This window comes from Ruditapes philippinarum, unplaced genomic scaffold (assembly GCF_026571515.1).
Source record: "Ruditapes philippinarum isolate M1 unplaced genomic scaffold, ASM2657151v2 ctg342_1_1_1_1, whole genome shotgun sequence".
Classification (NCBI taxonomy): Eukaryota; Metazoa; Mollusca; class Bivalvia; order Venerida; family Veneridae; genus Ruditapes; species Ruditapes philippinarum.
In genome coordinates, this window is record NW_026862072.1 from 129,310 (window position 1) to 147,458 (window position 18,149).

The following is an 18,149-nucleotide window of genomic DNA, read 5'->3' on the forward strand; positions in this document are numbered from 1 at the left end:
ATAAATGTTGTTTAAAAAAAATTGACCACTTTTTCGGCCCCCCAACCCCATCCAAAAGATACATCAGGGGGTTGCCAGAAGGGGGATGTGCCCCCTTCTGTTTGGGGGGGGGGGGGTTTGGGGGGGGCTGAGCCCTCATCGCCAAGAAAACTTTGGACTTGTGGGAGGCTAAAAATGGCCCCAGGTCATCATCATAAGGTAACGTGTAACCAATGCTGAAAAGCCTTTGACTCTATCTCAATCCATTGAGAAGTGGCAGCACTTTTAAATCAAATTTGATGGAAAAAAAATCAACGCAAAATAGTGATTTTTGGCAATTTTGAGATGACCCCTAGTGGCTATGGTAACAGGAAATTTCAGACTGAACATGTTGTTACAAAGGCAATGGTCCAGTCAACATTTGTGCCAAGTTTGATTAGTTTTGAAGCAGTTTTATAGTTTTATAGCAACTTGAACTTGTAACGGGAGACCTTTCAATGAAAACAGCCATTTTTCACAAGATGCTCATGGGGTAATGGGTTAATAACTTTTCTATCTTGAGAAAATATTAGAAATGATAGTTTAACCTCTCAATTCTGACTAAAAGGACGCAAAGAAAAGAGGAATTGATAAAAGATTGAACTTGATTTTCTGTCAGAATGTTAGCCACTTTCATGGTATTTCTGCCATCGACGGCAGCATTTATAATATGTATCTGCCTACAACGGCAGCATTTTTTCTTCGACCGGACAAGAGTGAGCGTCTGTAAAACTTTCAAGAAAAGACTCACGTGGTAGATATTTGGCTTGCGTGACCCCAATGGATGAACGTCTATATTGATAACAGGAAATCCTGCCATTTACTTAAAACTTGAGATATTTTGAACAGAAAACAGACATTTTCACGGATTTTTCTAAGGCTTTCACTTTTAACCTGCTCAAAATAGTCTGAAAACAGGAAAAAACGAGTCCAAAATTACCTTACAGTATCTCCATTCAATGGACAATAGTTTTATAGCAATGAAATGGGCCGTATTTGTGTAATATAATTAAACCAACCAAATTTATAACCTACCTGTATCGATCGGTAATTTTCAGATATCTGCCATCACTGCAGTGATCTGCCATCACTGCCGCCGGTAATACGGTGTGTTACTGGGCAAGTCCATTAGATGGAGATCTACTGCGGAAGACGCAGCCAATTTATTGCGAAGATATTTGTAAATAAATAAAATGAAGACAAAATGTGTGTACATAGAATTTATTGCAAGATCAGTTGGATTTCATAAATCAAAGACATTATTTTGTCAACTTTCTACATAATTTGCATTTGCGTAAATATCATAAATATAAAACTAGCAAAATATATGCCGACAGTGACTTAACATAACTAACTGACTATTATTCTGAAAAGAAGTGTCAAAGTAACAATACTTGTAGTTCTTAAAGTATCTTGAAAAACTAAATGTTTCTTTAAAAAATCATGGGGTACTTATTTTTGAAATCTATTTCACGATCTGTATTTTTACATTAAAATGTCAATACATTGAACAGTGGTTATTTAACAAGAAAATTTTTTTTTTTCGCAAATCAGATCGGGGCCTAACTTCATTTTTTATACTAAACAAATAGATAATAAGTTCTTCAGTTAAAATGACAAAATGCAATTTACACATCATATTTATACTTTTTTCTACGCCATTTTTACGCATTTCATTATTAAAATTTAAAAAACAAACTCGCAAAATGCATTTTATGTTTCAAATTAATCCAATTTTCTTGTATACATATATTGTTTACATTAAACAAACAGGAGATTGTGTCTATAGAACAACTTTTCGAATGTTATTTCTAACAACAGAATGTTTTTGAACAAGAATGCATGTTTCGCTTTGTTTGAAATTATGTACACAATTTAATTTCTAATATTCACAATTTTAAAGCAAAAAAGAACATAATTATTAGTTCACATAATTACATTTGTATTTTCATGCATGTAATTGTTGCAAATAAAATTTAATGTATCATAATGTATTAGACATGTAAATAAACTTATTAAGGTAGTACCTCCATTGCATACTCGTTCAAATTCGGACAACTCCGTCATTTTCCGTATCTCATATTTATTTGGAAAGCGTTTGAGCCACTAGATTTTTTATTAGTCCCGATTCCATTGACGCTTATTATTTATATAAGACACCGAAAATGTCGAAATATGCCGGAGTTTTAAGAACTCATTATGGATTAATTGCCTATAACATGATTCGTGATTTCGTTTCTATAAGTAGACGTTAGACATACATTTCTTCTTTAAAAACAATGTTTAAGAACCATTGAAAGGCGTTGCTCGAAAATGTATGAAGGTTGATCCCTGATCGTTTTATTAACAGAAATACTTCAAACATAGATATGATTGAAAACTTACACAATAAAGTGACCGATGTGTTAATACAAACAACAAAATTACCCAAAATGAAAAGAACGACAGAATAAACTAATAAATAATGAAAATATCACAGATATAATACAAAGTCATGTGTCTAAAGAAACATTTCATCTGCTATTACATTGCTTTTCAGCACGAAACATTCAACGCCTTTTTCCATAAACTGTAATAACATGACGTTGTTGAGTGACGCCACGTTATCCCTCAAAATGTCTTCGTCGTTCTCACTTTAGCTGAAAGAATAAAAAAGATGTCATTTCAATTTCGAATATATTGAAAGAGATAATGAACATTGAATTAATAAAGAAATTACATTTTCTACTTCAAAGATGTAATATTGTCACAAAACTTACATATGGTTATTGATTAAATACATATATTTAGAAAGGAATTGATAGCTCTTTAGTGATTTGTAAATGAAAAGATACAGTACATCGCCAGAAATATATATTAAAAGTTGCGCTATCATAGCATTATCTATTTATTCTGAAAGTTTCAAACTGACTCACCAATCGGATCTGTTTCCACACGGGCCACATGTCTTCTTTTCGGGCATGCACACATCATGGAAAGCATCAAAAGTCTCGCCAGGCTGACATTTCACAAAATTTGAAAACTTGCCCCCTCTGCAGACAGTGTACCGGTCACAGCGACCAAACTCATCGAGGTAGAACCCGTCAGCTAAATTGGTGCAGTCTGGCATCATACCGCCGTGAGCACGTGGAATTTGGTCCATTGAAACGCATTCGTTTAGTTCCGGGTTGAAAATCTGCGTTCGTCCATGTTCGTCTGCTTTGCATATTCTTTCCGAAATAGTGCGTTCTTTGTAGCAGTCGACAAAGTATGGGCTCCACAGTTTGACTTCATGGGCATGGATTCCGTCGGGCTTTCCTTCGCAGCTTGGTAATCTTACACTGCACGGGACACAGTGGGCGACTGGGCATTGATTTCTTCTGTAATTGCCTATAATTGTGAAATATAAAACTTAATATTTAGTTTTTTTGGCTTATTGACTATGAACACTTTCATTGATAGACCAATGTTAATTCGTTAAAAAGAATGAACTGTTTGTTAATGCGAAAACCTCTTAATATGATTATTAAATAAATTAAAGACAATAAACAAGGCGAACAAAAATAATGGAACTGTTTGTTTTATAAGTACCGAGAGATTATTTAAATTAATTTGATGAAATCTATTTACATATGCTTGACCGTCGTAAGTTTTAAAATGGTCATTCGGTCAAATAGAAGCATATTGAATCAAAATCTTATTGTTCAAATAAATTTATTAAACCTTCGGAATGTAAACATGAATAAATTATTAGTTATAAAGAATTTTGAAAGGTTATATGAATCCGTGAAAAACGTTTGGAGCCTATATAACCTCGTCTTTTAGGCCATATAACCGTAATAAAGTTAATCTTTTTAACGAAAAATAACTGCATAATTTTTTGCTTTATCTAAGAAAATCTTAAATTTGTAACTTGTGATAATTATTTGGCGTCACTAGTGTTCAATGAAAACCGATGTTGCAAACGTTTTGTACAATTTACCTTAATTAAATACATTTAAAGCCGTACTTACATCCGTTTTTAAAGACCTTTCGTTCTCCGCATTTTACGTCTTCGAAATGTTCACATTTTCCGGTCTCTGAACTGAAGAGCTGAGGGTAGGGGCACTCTTGCAAGTGTTGTTCAAAGTGTCTTGGCACGGACTCGTACCAGTGACTGCAGTTATAATATGCTTGGCACTCGTCGGGGTGAGGAATTAATCCGCCCTTTACATGACACTGCTCTGCGATAGTCAATGGACCTGTAATATCATAATTGTTAAAATTCATAATTGTTGAGATAAGAAATTTATAGAAATTGGTATAATAGAAAGAATTTCTTAACAGTAACTATTTGAGCCAGGTCACGACAAAACCAACGTTATGCGTTTGCGACCAGCATGGATCCAGTCTGCGCAGTCTGATCAGGATCCATACTGTTTGCCATCAGTTTCTCTACTTGTAATAGAGTTTGTAAGCGAACAGCATGGATCCTGATCAGACTGCGCGGAGGCGCAGGCTGGTCTGGATCCATGCTGGTCGCAAACGCACTATGTTGGTTTTGTCGTGACGCGGCTCATTGAATAAAAACACATGATTAACAGTTCATGAAATAATAATAAATCATATATACAATATGCAAAGTAGATCTAATGAAAACTTGTCAAAAACTGTTGTTTTCTCTCGTTTATTTTGTAAAAGTCATTCTTGACGCTTGATAAGCCCCGTTAACTGTGTAAACAAATAACAATTGATTGTGATGTCATTTCAAAAAGAAAAACAACATGTTTTCCATATTTTAAATTGTTTAAAAACCTATTTGAATCAATCAGCAATGAAATATTTAAATGAATGAAACCTCCCATTTTTATGCGCGTTTAATTGATGATATTCAATTAAGATTCCCTTTGTCCAATTGAAAATATGTCAACAGAATTAGAATATATTCTTTAATGGATATGTTTACAAGTGTTAAAATAATCAAGCGTTTACATCAAGCATGTTTTAGGATAGTTAGCCTCGTTTTGAGAATTAATGAATCGGCATCATGACAATTCGTCATGTTAAACAAATCTAAAATTGTAAATTTCGCCAGGCCTCATTGTAAACATAATTTATTATAAATAACCAGAATGTTTCAAAACATGTTGTAACTATATATTTCATGATACATATTTGTATTTTTCTATATTTTTTCCCATTTGTTTAAACATTTTGGTTTGAACATAAGTTACAATACAACACATGAAACACACAATTTATACAAAATCATGATAAAGTGGATTAAACTGAAAGCTCAAAGCTAATTGTAATTTTCTCCACTTCTAGTTAGACATCGGTACAGATTTTTAAACATTTTAAGGTCTGTTTATTCATCATTTCGTACATACAGTTTTTTTATTATCAATCATATATTAGATATAAAACAAAAAACATGTATGACTTAATTAAATTTAAATTGCGGTAAGCAACACAATGGAAAAGAAAAAGGTTTCAATGATATAATTAAAAGGTCTCATTGTAAGAATTATATTTCACAAAAATCATGATGTGACTTCTTTCCTACTTAATACAATACTCGTTTAATACTGTTAGAAAATAATTTATTCTCAAATCGCACATTTTTTTCTTAAGATCGTAATTTTTATCGCATATAAATACTTTTATGTTTTATTAATAAGCATTACTAACTTCTATTTGATATCTATTTCTAGCATATATTGTAATGTTTATTAATTGGAATTTACAACTGTATACTTCTATACAATATCATTTTCATTTTCAATTTTCAATCAAAGTTTTGTTTTTGAGTTATCTAAACTGATTATGAACAAATTAACAAGGAGGAACATATACCATGGTTATAGTAAAACATAAAAAAAATGAATACGATATCGCGGACAATGAAAAAATATATACGTAAGAAATCAAATGTGTAAATCACAGATCGATTGACTTGTGATTCTGTAAAGTTTTATTGACCGTACCGAAAGTTTTATTCCTTGCATGTCATTTTTTGGTTTGATGCATTGAACATCTAATAGAAATTCGTTTCATTTTCTTTTTATTTATTTATATTTTTTTACCTAGACAGTGGACGATCTGAATTTTGAAAATACTCAGCTATCAGGCAATGAATATAAAAAGATAAATATCCAAAGGTCTTACCGAGGTCTGGAACTGTTGGCATAACATCTAGTTTACAGTCGTCGTATATGCTATCTTTAGGAACGCACACGTGCGCAGACGTGCTGAACGCTGAACCAGGGGGACAGTCTGGCATTTCCACGGGTTTTCCGAAAACGCATAGGTAATATCCGGTGCAGTCCAATTTCGGAATAATCTGATACTTTCCTGCAACGCATTTTGGTAGATCGGCTCTTACAACGCCAAGTGTAATGAATAAAATTGCTCCGTATACAAACATTTTCAGTTTGTGTTGTTTTTTTCGAAGTGAAGTTTCTTAAACTCTGTAAAATTTTCCGACTTTACTGAAAGTTTTTATCGTGTTTGTGATATGTTTACGAAGTAAACTTTCAGTGGATAATGAACACACTCTGTCAATTGCCTTGTTTTATATGAATCGGGCCCACCTTTGGGCCGGGCTATCTTTGCTGTGTAAACAGAACAGGCCCGCAAAAATGACGTAGTGTCGGAAGTTAAAGAGACAACAAACCGCGTGCGCATTACGTACACCTACGGAAATTAATTATGCAAATCGGTCCGCATATTTTTGTAAAATACTCCTGTGCAACGCACGCTAATTGTGTTTAATTTGTTATGTCATCCTGGCTGATAAGCAAATGAATTAAGCGAAATAGATATGTGAAAACTAAATATAGACAATTTGCGGTAGATTATCTAAGGCGGATTGACAATTTCATTCAGATTTTTCATTCAAATTATTTTCCCACAACAATTAATAATTATGCGCGTAAATTAATTGTATTGAAATATTTCATTTACGCCTTTTGTTTTTTTTTTGTTGATAATATATTTTTCTTTATATTTTTTTCTACATATACATTTATTACCTTATTATGCGTTACCCCGTCATTTAATTATTAAAGGTCCATTATGACTCAGGAATAATTTTTCGTTAGTTGTCAAAAACTTTTAATTTTTGGTCTACTTATGAAGTTTCTAAAAAGTAACTCACTGGCCAATTTCTTGAACCATATTTTTCTGTTGTTTCTTTTTGGTAATTTGTACAGTTATAGTCATTTAGTATTATATGTATGGAAGTCAAAATACTTTTACATAATGTTTCTTTAATTCATGACAAATTATTTCACGTTTAACCAGACTTTCTCAAGAAAACAAGCATCCTTCGTGCTTTTTACTATTATTTAAACATTATAAAACTCATGTTTTCCCTTTGTAAAGAGGTAAAAATTCATTCGTTGCTGAGGCATAATGTACCTTTAAATAAATGACAATTTCACTAAACTGTGTTTCTTTTACATTATATCAAACTGAGGAAAAACTCCGAAAACAAGCAATCGATTTACATAAATGTATACATTTATGCTATTCATAGACTTATTTTCATTTAATTCATCTTTTATTTACCTTATATTTTTCGTATTTTCTTTTCTTAATTAGACATCATTTATTAAAATTTAATAGAGGTACAGCGGTGGGGTAATGATATGTCGTATTCTTGTGTTGAATTTGCAACGTCTAAAGATAACTGTACACAAGACTATAATATTGAATATACATGTGAATTTCTTTCAAAGGTAAATTTTATCATTATCATATATATTTAGACTTTCATGTTTAAGATTATTCTGCCCACGAACAATTTTGCTGATATTGTCTTAAACACCAACTTCATTAATTAAAATATCCATTGTTTGCTCCGCCAATGTGATAGATAATTCCCATGCGTTCCGAAAATATCGGTATCATTACAAAATCAAAAGTTCCCCGACGTCAAATTCTGACTAAAATTTTCAAGACAACATGTTTTGAAACCTTTTTAACCTTTAAAAAAAGTGATGGCTGTGTCAACTTACATTTTTAGCAGATTTGTACTTGAAATGAAATTTTATGTTTGTGTGTTATAGAATGCTATTTTGCATGCCATTTTAAATAAACCATCAATAGATTTATATCTATTACTAGTACGCAATCTCCGCAAAAGGATGGAATTGTTAATTAAGCTAAGTTTATTTATTGTGCTATGTATGAGAGAAGCTCAAACAGTTGATTTTATATATGTAGGTATTTGTTCCTATATTAATATATTCTGTATTTACTTCTGTGACTCCTATAGACATTTTGATATTTTTATAGTAGTTTTGTTAACTGTCTACCATACTTTTCTTATGTAATGTAAAAATGTTATTTGGCGATGAACATATATTTGTTTTGACAAAAAATAATATTTGACTTGACTTGACATGCTCTTTTCTGTTTTATCATATATTTTTGGAAGGTTTGTTAATGTTTTACACCATTGTTAAATAATTGTCGTTTAATGTTTCGAGTGTTTCCTCATCAATATACTCGATGTTTAAGGCACAAAACACACGAATGATAAGACATATTAATGCGTAAATATCGATGAAATACAAAAGAGTCAAATAGAAGTTCGACATTTAGGCAAAAAAAAGTTCACATTTTTTATCAATAATAATTCGAAATAGGGAAAGTTACCATTCAATTTCTCAAAAATTAGATCAGAATAACTACCAACCATTTTATCAATTTCAAATATGGTAATGGTAACTACCAGTCGATATATAAATTGGAACACTGGTTATGATAACTACCAGTCGATATATAAATTGGAACAGTGGTTATGATAACTACCAGTCGATATATAAATTGGAACACTGGTTATGATAACTACCAGTCGATATATAAATTGGAACACTGGTTATGATAACTACCCGTCGATATATAAATTGGAACACTGGTTATGATAACTACCCGTCGATATATAAATTAGAACACTAGTTATGATAACTACCCGTCGATATATAAATTGGAACACTGGCTATGATAACAATCAGTCGATATATAAATTGGAACACTAGTTATGATAACTACCAGTCGAAATATGAATTGGAACACTGGTTATGATAACTACCAGTCGATATATAAATTGGAACACTGGCTATGATAACCATCACTCGATATATAAATTGGAACACTGTTTATGATAACTACCCGTCGATATATAAATTAGAACACTAGTTATGATAACCATCACTCGATATATAAATTGGAACACTGTTTATGATAACTACCAGTCGATATATAAATTGGGACACTGGTTATGATAACCATCAGTCGATATATAAATTGGAACACTGTTTATGATAACTACCCGTCGATATATAAATGAGAACACTAGTTATGATAACTACCAGTCGATATATAAATTGGAACACTGGTTATGATAACATCAGTCGATATATAAATTGGAACACTGGTTATGATAACTACCAGTCGATATATAAATTGGAACACTGGTTATGATAACTACCAGTCGATATATAAATTGGAACACTGGTTATGATAACCATCAGTCGATATATAAATTGGAACACTGTTTATGATAACTACCAGTCGATATATAAATTGGAACACTGGTGATGATAACTACCAGTCGATATATAAATTGGAACACTGGTTATGATAACCATCAGTCGATATATAAATTGGAACACTGTTTATGATAACTTCCCGTCGATATATAAATTAGAGCACTAGTTATGATAACTACCAGTCGATATATAAATTGGAACACTGGTTATGATAACCATCAGTCGATATATAAATTGGAACACTGGTTATGATAACTACAAGTCGATATATAAATTGGAAAACTGGTTATGATAACTACCAGTCGATATATAAATTGGAACACTGGTTATGATAACTACCAGTCGAAATATAAATTGGAACACTGGTTATGATAACCATCAGTCGATATATAAATTGGAACACTGTTTATGATAACTACCAGTCGATATATAAATTGGAACACTGGTTATGATAACCATCAGTCGATATATAAATTGGAACACTGTTTATGATAACTACCCGTCGATATAAAAATTAGAACACTAGTTATGATAACTAACAGTCGATATATAAATTGGAACACTGGCTATGATAACCATCAGTTTATATATAAATTGGAACACTGGTTATGATAACTACCAGTCGAAATATAAATTGGAACACTGGTTATGATAACCATCAAGTCGATATATAAATTGGAACACTGTTTATGATAACTACCCGTCGATATATAAATTAGAACACTAGTTATGATAACTAACACCAGACATATCGATTTCAAAACCGGTTGTAGTCGATATTTGAATATGAAAAGGGGTAATGAAAAATGCTGATCTTTGAATATGGACACTGATTATGATAACTACCAGTTGACACACCACTTGGAACACTGATTATGATAACTATCAGTTGAAACACTGGTTTTGATAACAATGACCCGGCATATAAAAAGAAGAAACACTGGTTATGATAACTGCCAGTCAGAACTATCATGCTAATTATGAACTAGAACCCTGCTCATGATAAGTACCGCCATGATAACTACCACCCGGTACATCACTTGGAACTCTTTTGTGATAATTACTTCTCGATACAATTCAAATATTTTAAACACAGTCAAGACATGAAAAACACAAGCAAATTCATTAGGGAACCGGACATAGATAATAATTAGATCCATAAATTTTCATTTTTTTTCAAACGTTGCCTCAGTCATGATATGTTAATCAAATTTATATCCGTGATTATTTTAATTTCCGGGCTCATGTATAGATAATCTTAGGATTCGGATTGGTATTTTTTACTAATTTTCGCACCAAAAATCTTATTAATATGTTTCCATATTTAATAAGCGGATCTAACGTACATGCAAAGTATGTTGACCGCTTATTACGTAATTTTAACTTTATAATAAGCCGCGTATCATTGACACATGCACGTCATAAAGGTTACAGTAATTTAATATTAAACATTTTCCTCTTGCATTTTTATCTCTCTCATCACCAAGCTATTTCAATCTTTTGTTAATGATTAATTTCTGTCTTTTTTTCAGAAGGCTATTATGTTACATAAGTGCTAATAAAATTTATGAACATGTTTCAAATTTGTGGTTTTATTTTAAAGTCTGTGCTGTATAAAACCGTACGTGTGTTCAGTCACTTTCAATACATGTACAGCAAAAATGAATACTGAAATTAAATGAAAAAGTTAAAAATATATAAGAAGGTGAAGCATATCAAATATATATTTCATCATGATTATTTCTTAGTTTTAAGTACTCGCTAAGAGTGACCAAAAGTAAGACACATTAATTTACGCTACTGAGACGTCAATTATAATAATTAGGATGAAATATGATCCTTTGGAAGCATATGTCATAACAAAAGTACATGAAAACTGATTTAATCTCTGCATGAGGGATAATGAAAAAATACAACATCCCTCACGTCCCGGATTTAGCACCGGCTTGAGCGGTATTCGAGTTTCAACACTTTAAAGTGACGGAATCAATGATCCCGTAGGACCAGAAAAATATAACAGTTATAATGTTCACGTTTTTTTATTTTTATATACAAAATCTTCTTAAGTAAGAAAAGGTTATTTGTTATTTGTTTCTGAGGCATAATGTGCCTTTAATATCGAGGCACAACTTTCGACAATATTCGACAAATAAATTAAGAGGGGTGATTCAGCAAATTGTCTGTCGACGAATTGTCATGGGCCCCCTATTTTGGTAACCTTTCTAGGAGCTCTTTATCTTTAGAATTGTCCCTTCACTTATCGCGTTCCGTGAGAAATGCCCTTTATTTTGCTCTGGCATTGATGAATGTTCATTCATTTTGGTCTCGCCTTTAGATATAGTAGTAACTCCCCTTTTTGCTATGTCCATACGAAATGTCTCTTCGCATAAGTCTTGGCATTGAAATATAATGTTCATTCATTTTGCTACAACCTTGGTAGATATGTCCCTTCGTTTTGTTTTGGCCTAGATAAATGTTCCTTCATTTTGACAGTGGCCCTGAGATATAATGTCCATTCATTTTGCTACAGATTTGATAAAAAATGTTCCTTAGGTTTACTATTGTCTTTTGTCTCGCTTCGATACATTTCCTACTGTTTTAGTCTTGCCTTTGAGAATTTTCCGTTCATGCTGGTCTTCCATTTAGAAATGTCCCATCATATTGCTCTTTTGGAATTGAATTCTTAGCAATCAGATCAATCGATACTGGTCACTCGATGATACTAGGTGGTTACAGTTCCAGGTTTCGTACTATTTGTTCATCCACAATGCTGTGGTTTGAATCCCATAATGACGGTAATGGAGCTGTAGAAATATTGGTAAATTATTATATGTGAGAATATAATATTCAAGGACATTTGGGACTAAAAATTTATACCTTTCTTTCCCACAGAACAGTGTGTAATCCTTACATGTGGAGATATAATACAATAAATGAGCCGCGTCACGACAAAACCAATGTAATGCGTTTGCGACCGGCATGGATCCAGACCAGCCTGCGCATCCGCGCAGTCTGATCAGGATCCATACTGTTCGCTCGCTATCAGTTTCTCTACTTGTAATAGGGTTTGTAAGCGAACATCATGTATCCTGATCAGACTGCGCGGATGCGCAGGCTGGTCTGGATCCATGCTGGTCGCAAACCCATTATGTTGGTTTTGTCACGACACGGCTCAAATGTACAAGTTTATTGGAGATCAGTGGTCTTCCTGATGGGTATATCTCCATCAGTAATGCTGAAAAGTCGCAATTATTATGACATTAACAGTTAAGTGAGTAATACCCCAACATACTCGCCCCCACATACTCCCCACCCATTTTCCTTGCAGTGTGTACCGTATTGTTAGAGAGCATTTAAATTCATGTGTTTCTTTCACTTTCTTTCTCAAATACTTAAATACAACGTAGATAAGTAGCCCCGACAATGTGAAATTCATTCTCATTGCCGGTGTAATCATCAATTAAACGTTAACAAACCCGTACGATTAAGACGGAATACACTGATGACAAAATATTTACATGTTATTTACTTGTGGAATTCGTTTCAGATACGTTTTGTTTAATGAAGGGGCTAAACCGTGCATATTTTATTAAATTAACTGATAACACAACCTTCAGATAGTTGCAGTAACGGGCAATACAGGTTGGAATAACTTCCGCTGATCCTGTTTTGTTGATTTAACTAATACACCTATATTTAAAATCTTTGACAAACCTAGGAAAGGGCTGTAGTTTGGTCTAACACGCGCAAGAGTCACGCTAAGTAAACAAGGCTTTGACCTTTTGCGTTCCAAACTTAAAACGCAAATCATGTTTTTATAAAAACTGAATTCCTGTTAAAAACATTCCTGTCTTATGCAGCATACATTGTACAATATTGTACATTGCATAATTATATAATTTTATATTACCTATCAGTAATCACTAGAACCGGAAGTGCTTAGTCTTTGTCACCACTTTAAAAATCCGACAAAAAAAAGTCCAACAAGTCTGCAAACCGATGCAGTTTGACATTACCAGGACCTGAACTGATGGTTAGGAAATTTAAGAATTGTGTCTGTGCCTGAAGCAGTTATTCTTGTTCGTAAGTATTCATTACCGAAGAAAAAACATGACTTGTATACGCGATCACGCGTGGGTCAGGGCGCCATGTAAAATAGCTTAATGCAATGACGGCCTGGTAGTTTCATTATCAAAATATATAACGCGATAGCACGTGAAAAGTAAGACAAAACCTAGGGTGTTTTTTCTAGAGCAAAATCAACAACAAAACAACAGATAAAGTAAGGCGTAATATCCGAACCATACTTATACTCTTTATGGATAAATGTTGTTAGCGCGCCTTTCAATATCCTCGGGCTTTAAAAATTATAAAATTTAATATCCTGCGTCCCCGTGCTTCTGTAGATGTTAATGCATGTGAAAAGTGCATAAACCCTCATGGAATATTACACATAATTTAAAGAGTCCATTACATAAATTCAGGATGGGGGAGGTTACTGTGTCTAGAAACAATTACGATTCCATAAGTTCGTTTAAAATGCTAATAGTCTTAGAAATCGAGGATGCAGAATCTTATAGGTTTATTCTGTATTTTCATGAAGTTTTCACACTTGTCTTTTCATATTATGTACACTATATACGGTGATACATTAAATACAAAAAGAAAGTGAAAAATGTAACATGCATTAACAAATATTGACAAACTAGTAGCATCCGTTATCGGGAGCTAACCTTTGTGGGGTCGTGTGTAAACCGGAAATTTTGTTCTTTTATGTGAGGAAGCTATCAATATAGCTTTCAGATGCCCGGATGATCTATACATTAATAGATAGGGGAATCATTTTAGAGTGTCCAAATTCATGTTCGATACAATTGAACCTCCACTGAAAAACCTGCGGTCATAAAACCCTTTTTTTATTTTATAAAGAATTTGGATGGCAAATTTGATTTTGATGAGCGACAGAGGTTTTGAAATAACAGAATAGACGAGGGCAACAAAAACGCTTATACATGCATGTCGATATAGTTACAGCCTACAATAGTCACGAAAGCAACACGTACAAATGTTTAAAAAATGCCTTTTCAAAATTAATATTAAAAATAACATTTAAACATTGGCTGGGTCAAAAGTTCGGACCGCTTGTTCGCCATACACAAGTCATAAAGTGCGAACCGCAATATTCTGTGGTTGTCTTTATTTTTCAAATTGTCTCGACAAACGAATGAAAATTAACAAAAAACGTTTTGAATCTATTTATATAACAACTACAGGTACTTTTATCATTATTTTAAGCTAAACGTCTGATCAAGATGAGTAAGAAATTTTTCATAAAACCAAAATATTGATAGTTTAAAAAAATGCATGAATGTAATCCAAGTTACGCTTAAAATATTTCATGCAAATATCACATAATTGATTAGTTTTGTCATCATGGAATAAAAACTGGTTCTACGCATTTTGACAATTGTTACGTAATGAACCAAACAATTGTAATTCCGGCTTAGCAACCTACGAGGACTTTAAATTTAGGATTTTACCCCCCCCCCCCTCCGCCCAAACACACACTCACCCTACTCGTAAGATGCTTAAGCCACCGGTAAATGACAATCAGATTCTGGCGCCAAAACAAAACTGCTATATTGACTCGGCAGAGCAGGGACTGACAAAAGGTATAAAAAATCTCATTTTCCCGCTGTCTCCGCACTCCACCATGCTAGTGCTTGGTGACGATTGACTATATAATGCATATTTTTATGTATATTTATAGTGCAATACACAGTGTACTAGATTTCACACTTTAAGTGTACACTTGAAAATAGTGCTATTAATTAAAACATTTAAAATCGTACTTGACCAACTAAATGACCCGACATTCTTGAACACTTTCAACTGCTACCAACTGCACCCCAAACTTCACAACAAGAGCCAAATCACAAATAGAAGTGTTCATTGCGGAAAAACCAAGGCTAGTCGGTGTGATTATATATTCTATTATATATTAACCTCTGGTTAACGTTCATTTGTTTACAGACCACCTGTAAAGGTTTTTTCCTCATAACGTTTACTTCTTCACTTTCCTAAGTGTTGTCATTACACACAGGGGTATCTGTACATTTGCTTGTGTTTATTTATACCTACAGCAACTAAGAACAAACTCCGTTTTTCGTATAATATTGCATTACATCAGAAAATGCACTTAAAAGTTACATGTATATAAATGCACTGAATAAACGAAAGCATTTGTCATTGAATTCAGGGTTTGTCAAAAAAATTCCATTTGAGCGACATTGTTTAATTACAGCGTCGTAGCCTTCTATTTATCATTTACTTTTTTCTGGAAAAAAATCAAAGTCGGTTTTGCCTTTCTTTTAAAAAAGAAATCTTTTTTTCGGCGTCATTTTGGCAACACAATTTAAGATAACTTCCTTAAACAAAAAACCTAAATCTCTTTTTAATCAAAAGAAGGAGAAATGCAGGTTTTATTTGTTTAATGTACAATAAGCAATGTCAATTAGCCTTGGTTCTCTATGTGTAGTCGGCCTAGTGTATACCATTTAAACAAACCATGTCTGGAATTTTCCATGCCTATACCACGTGACTTGTTTGTGACTTTTTTGTGATCTACAAATACAAAAGAAGGTCGAGGTTTTATTTCTGTCATAACTTTTAAAGAATATTTTTCATTACCTTTTATGGGATATTTATCGTAGATCCTGTTCATTCTAGAGGGAGGTCAATAAAAAAATATTTTTTCGTAAGGTAAAAGGTAAAACCGCGCTAATACATGAAACACGCGGTTTCACTTTCCGTAAAAATATTAATTAAACCCCCCCCCCCCCCAGTACATTGCATTTAATTATATAGGTTTCAAATCAGAATGATACGGAAGAGCATTAGTGCCAGGTGTATGTTTTTTAATAACTCGAAATTTCGAGTTACTAACTCGAAATTTCGACTTACTAACTCGAAATTTCGAGTTACTTATCTCGAAATTTCGAGTTACTAACTCGAAATTTCGAGTTACTAACTCGAAATTTCGACTTACATTGCACGACTTTCATTGGTTGCCAGTGAAAGCAAGGATTGAATTCAAGATACTTTCTTTCGTGTGTAGCTGTTGCACATTGACAGAGCACCTTTAACATTTATTTAACAGAACAATTTTATAGGGTCAAATTGTCCACACATACTGAACATATCCTTCGCTTTTTTGTGGGGGGGGGGGGGGGGTGTAAAATCACACTTTCCACATTTCTGTGTTAACCGGGTGTTTCTTTTTCTTAAGCACACATACAACCCTCATGTGGAGAAACAACAAGTCCAAAACCCACCCTATTGTAAACTTTGCAATATCATGTGTTAGATAAGTTTTAATTGGCGTGTATACGCCAGTTAGTCTGTCACGTTTCTTTATACTAATAATGTTTTTGTAACATTATTCATTATTTACTAATACTTTGATATTGTGTTGATAAAAGTTGATAAAAGTGATACTTGTTGTTATATATATGTTGGGAATAATATAAAAGCATCCGATTTTACAAGAAATATAGTCAGTCCAACAATTTTGACAAAGGCCTCAGCACGCCCTATTTTGGCCACGCCGCGATACTTTCCTAAGATGTCCCACACGTGAAGTATAGGACCGTTTTATTCACAGGGATGAGAAGAATATGATTAGTGAAAAGATATGTTCGAACAGATGGGATACAATACAACGTCTGAAGAACGCCTGAACGTACAAATTAAAGGAAGCCTTGTTTTTTTTAGGTCAGGTGTGTACATGCCATTACTAAGTTTAAGTTAAATTTCAATAGTTTTTGTCCAGGCACCCGTTTCTCCATCTCCATCGTTCAAAGGCACTGCCTACTATATCTTATACCATCTAACTAATAACTTTGGCCATTCTTGTAATGTTAATAAGTCGAAATTTCGAGTTACTAAGTCGAAATTTCGAGATAAGTAACTCGAAATTTCGAGTTAGTAAGTCGAAATTTCGAGTTAGTAAGTCGAAATTTCGAGTTAGTAAGTCGAAATTTCGAGTTAGTAACTCGAAATTTCGAGATAAGTAAGTCGAAATTTCGAGTTAGTAAGTCGAAATTTCGAGTTAGTAAGTCGAAATTTCGAGTTAGTAACTCGAAATTTCGAGATAAGTAAGTCGAAATTTCGAGTTAGTAAGTCGAAATTTCGAGTTAGTAACTCGAAATTTCGAGTTAAGTAAGTCGAAATTTCGAGTTAAGTAAGTCGAAATTTCGAGTTAGTAACTCGAAATTTCGAGTTAATAAAAAACATACACCTGGCACTAATGCTCTTCCGTAGAATGAGGGTTATTAAAAAATAATGAAATATTTAAAAAGTTTGGGAGGAAAATTATAATCTAAATTGGTTATTTGTCCCACACAGATTATACAATGCCACGTGGACCGTGCGTGGCAATACATTATTGTTACTCCTCACAAGTGATTTTCCGGTTTCAATTTTTTCTCTGATGTATCGATACCGGATGTCATTCTTCGATGGATGTGTATAAACAATAAACAAAACGCCTCCATACAAGTAGAAGAATTTTGATGATTTAAATTGAGCCGTGTCATGACAAAAACAACATTG

At 33.1% G+C, this 18,149-nt stretch overlaps 1 protein-coding gene across 1 annotated transcript; it reads right to left on the reverse strand.

The window, feature by feature from the left end:
* Positions 1-1,223: 1,223 nt before the first annotated feature.
* Positions 1,224-6,529, reverse strand: LOC132717842 (uncharacterized). The gene is made up of 4 exons (XM_060701416.1): positions 6,145-6,529; positions 4,011-4,238; positions 2,934-3,387; positions 1,224-2,657 (listed from the first exon to the last, which is right to left on the reverse strand). The coding sequence occupies exons 1-4, from the start codon at positions 6,401-6,403 to the stop codon at positions 2,654-2,656; spliced, it is 945 nt and encodes a 314-aa protein (XP_060557399.1). The 5' UTR covers positions 6,404-6,529; the 3' UTR covers positions 1,224-2,653.
* Positions 6,530-18,149: the final 11,620 nt, after the last annotated feature.

Coding starts and splice junctions, on each gene's coding strand:
- LOC132717842 (XM_060701416.1), bottom strand. CDS start 6,403: ATGTTTGTATACGGAGCAATTTTATTCATTACACTTGGCGTTGTAAGA. Junction 4,239..6,144: donor GCCAACAGTTCCAGACCTCG/GTAAGACCTTTG, acceptor ATGATATTACAG/GTCCATTGACTATCGCAGAG. Junction 3,388..4,010: donor AAAGGTCTTTAAAAACGGAT/GTAAGTACGGCT, acceptor TCACAATTATAG/GCAATTACAGAAGAAATCAA.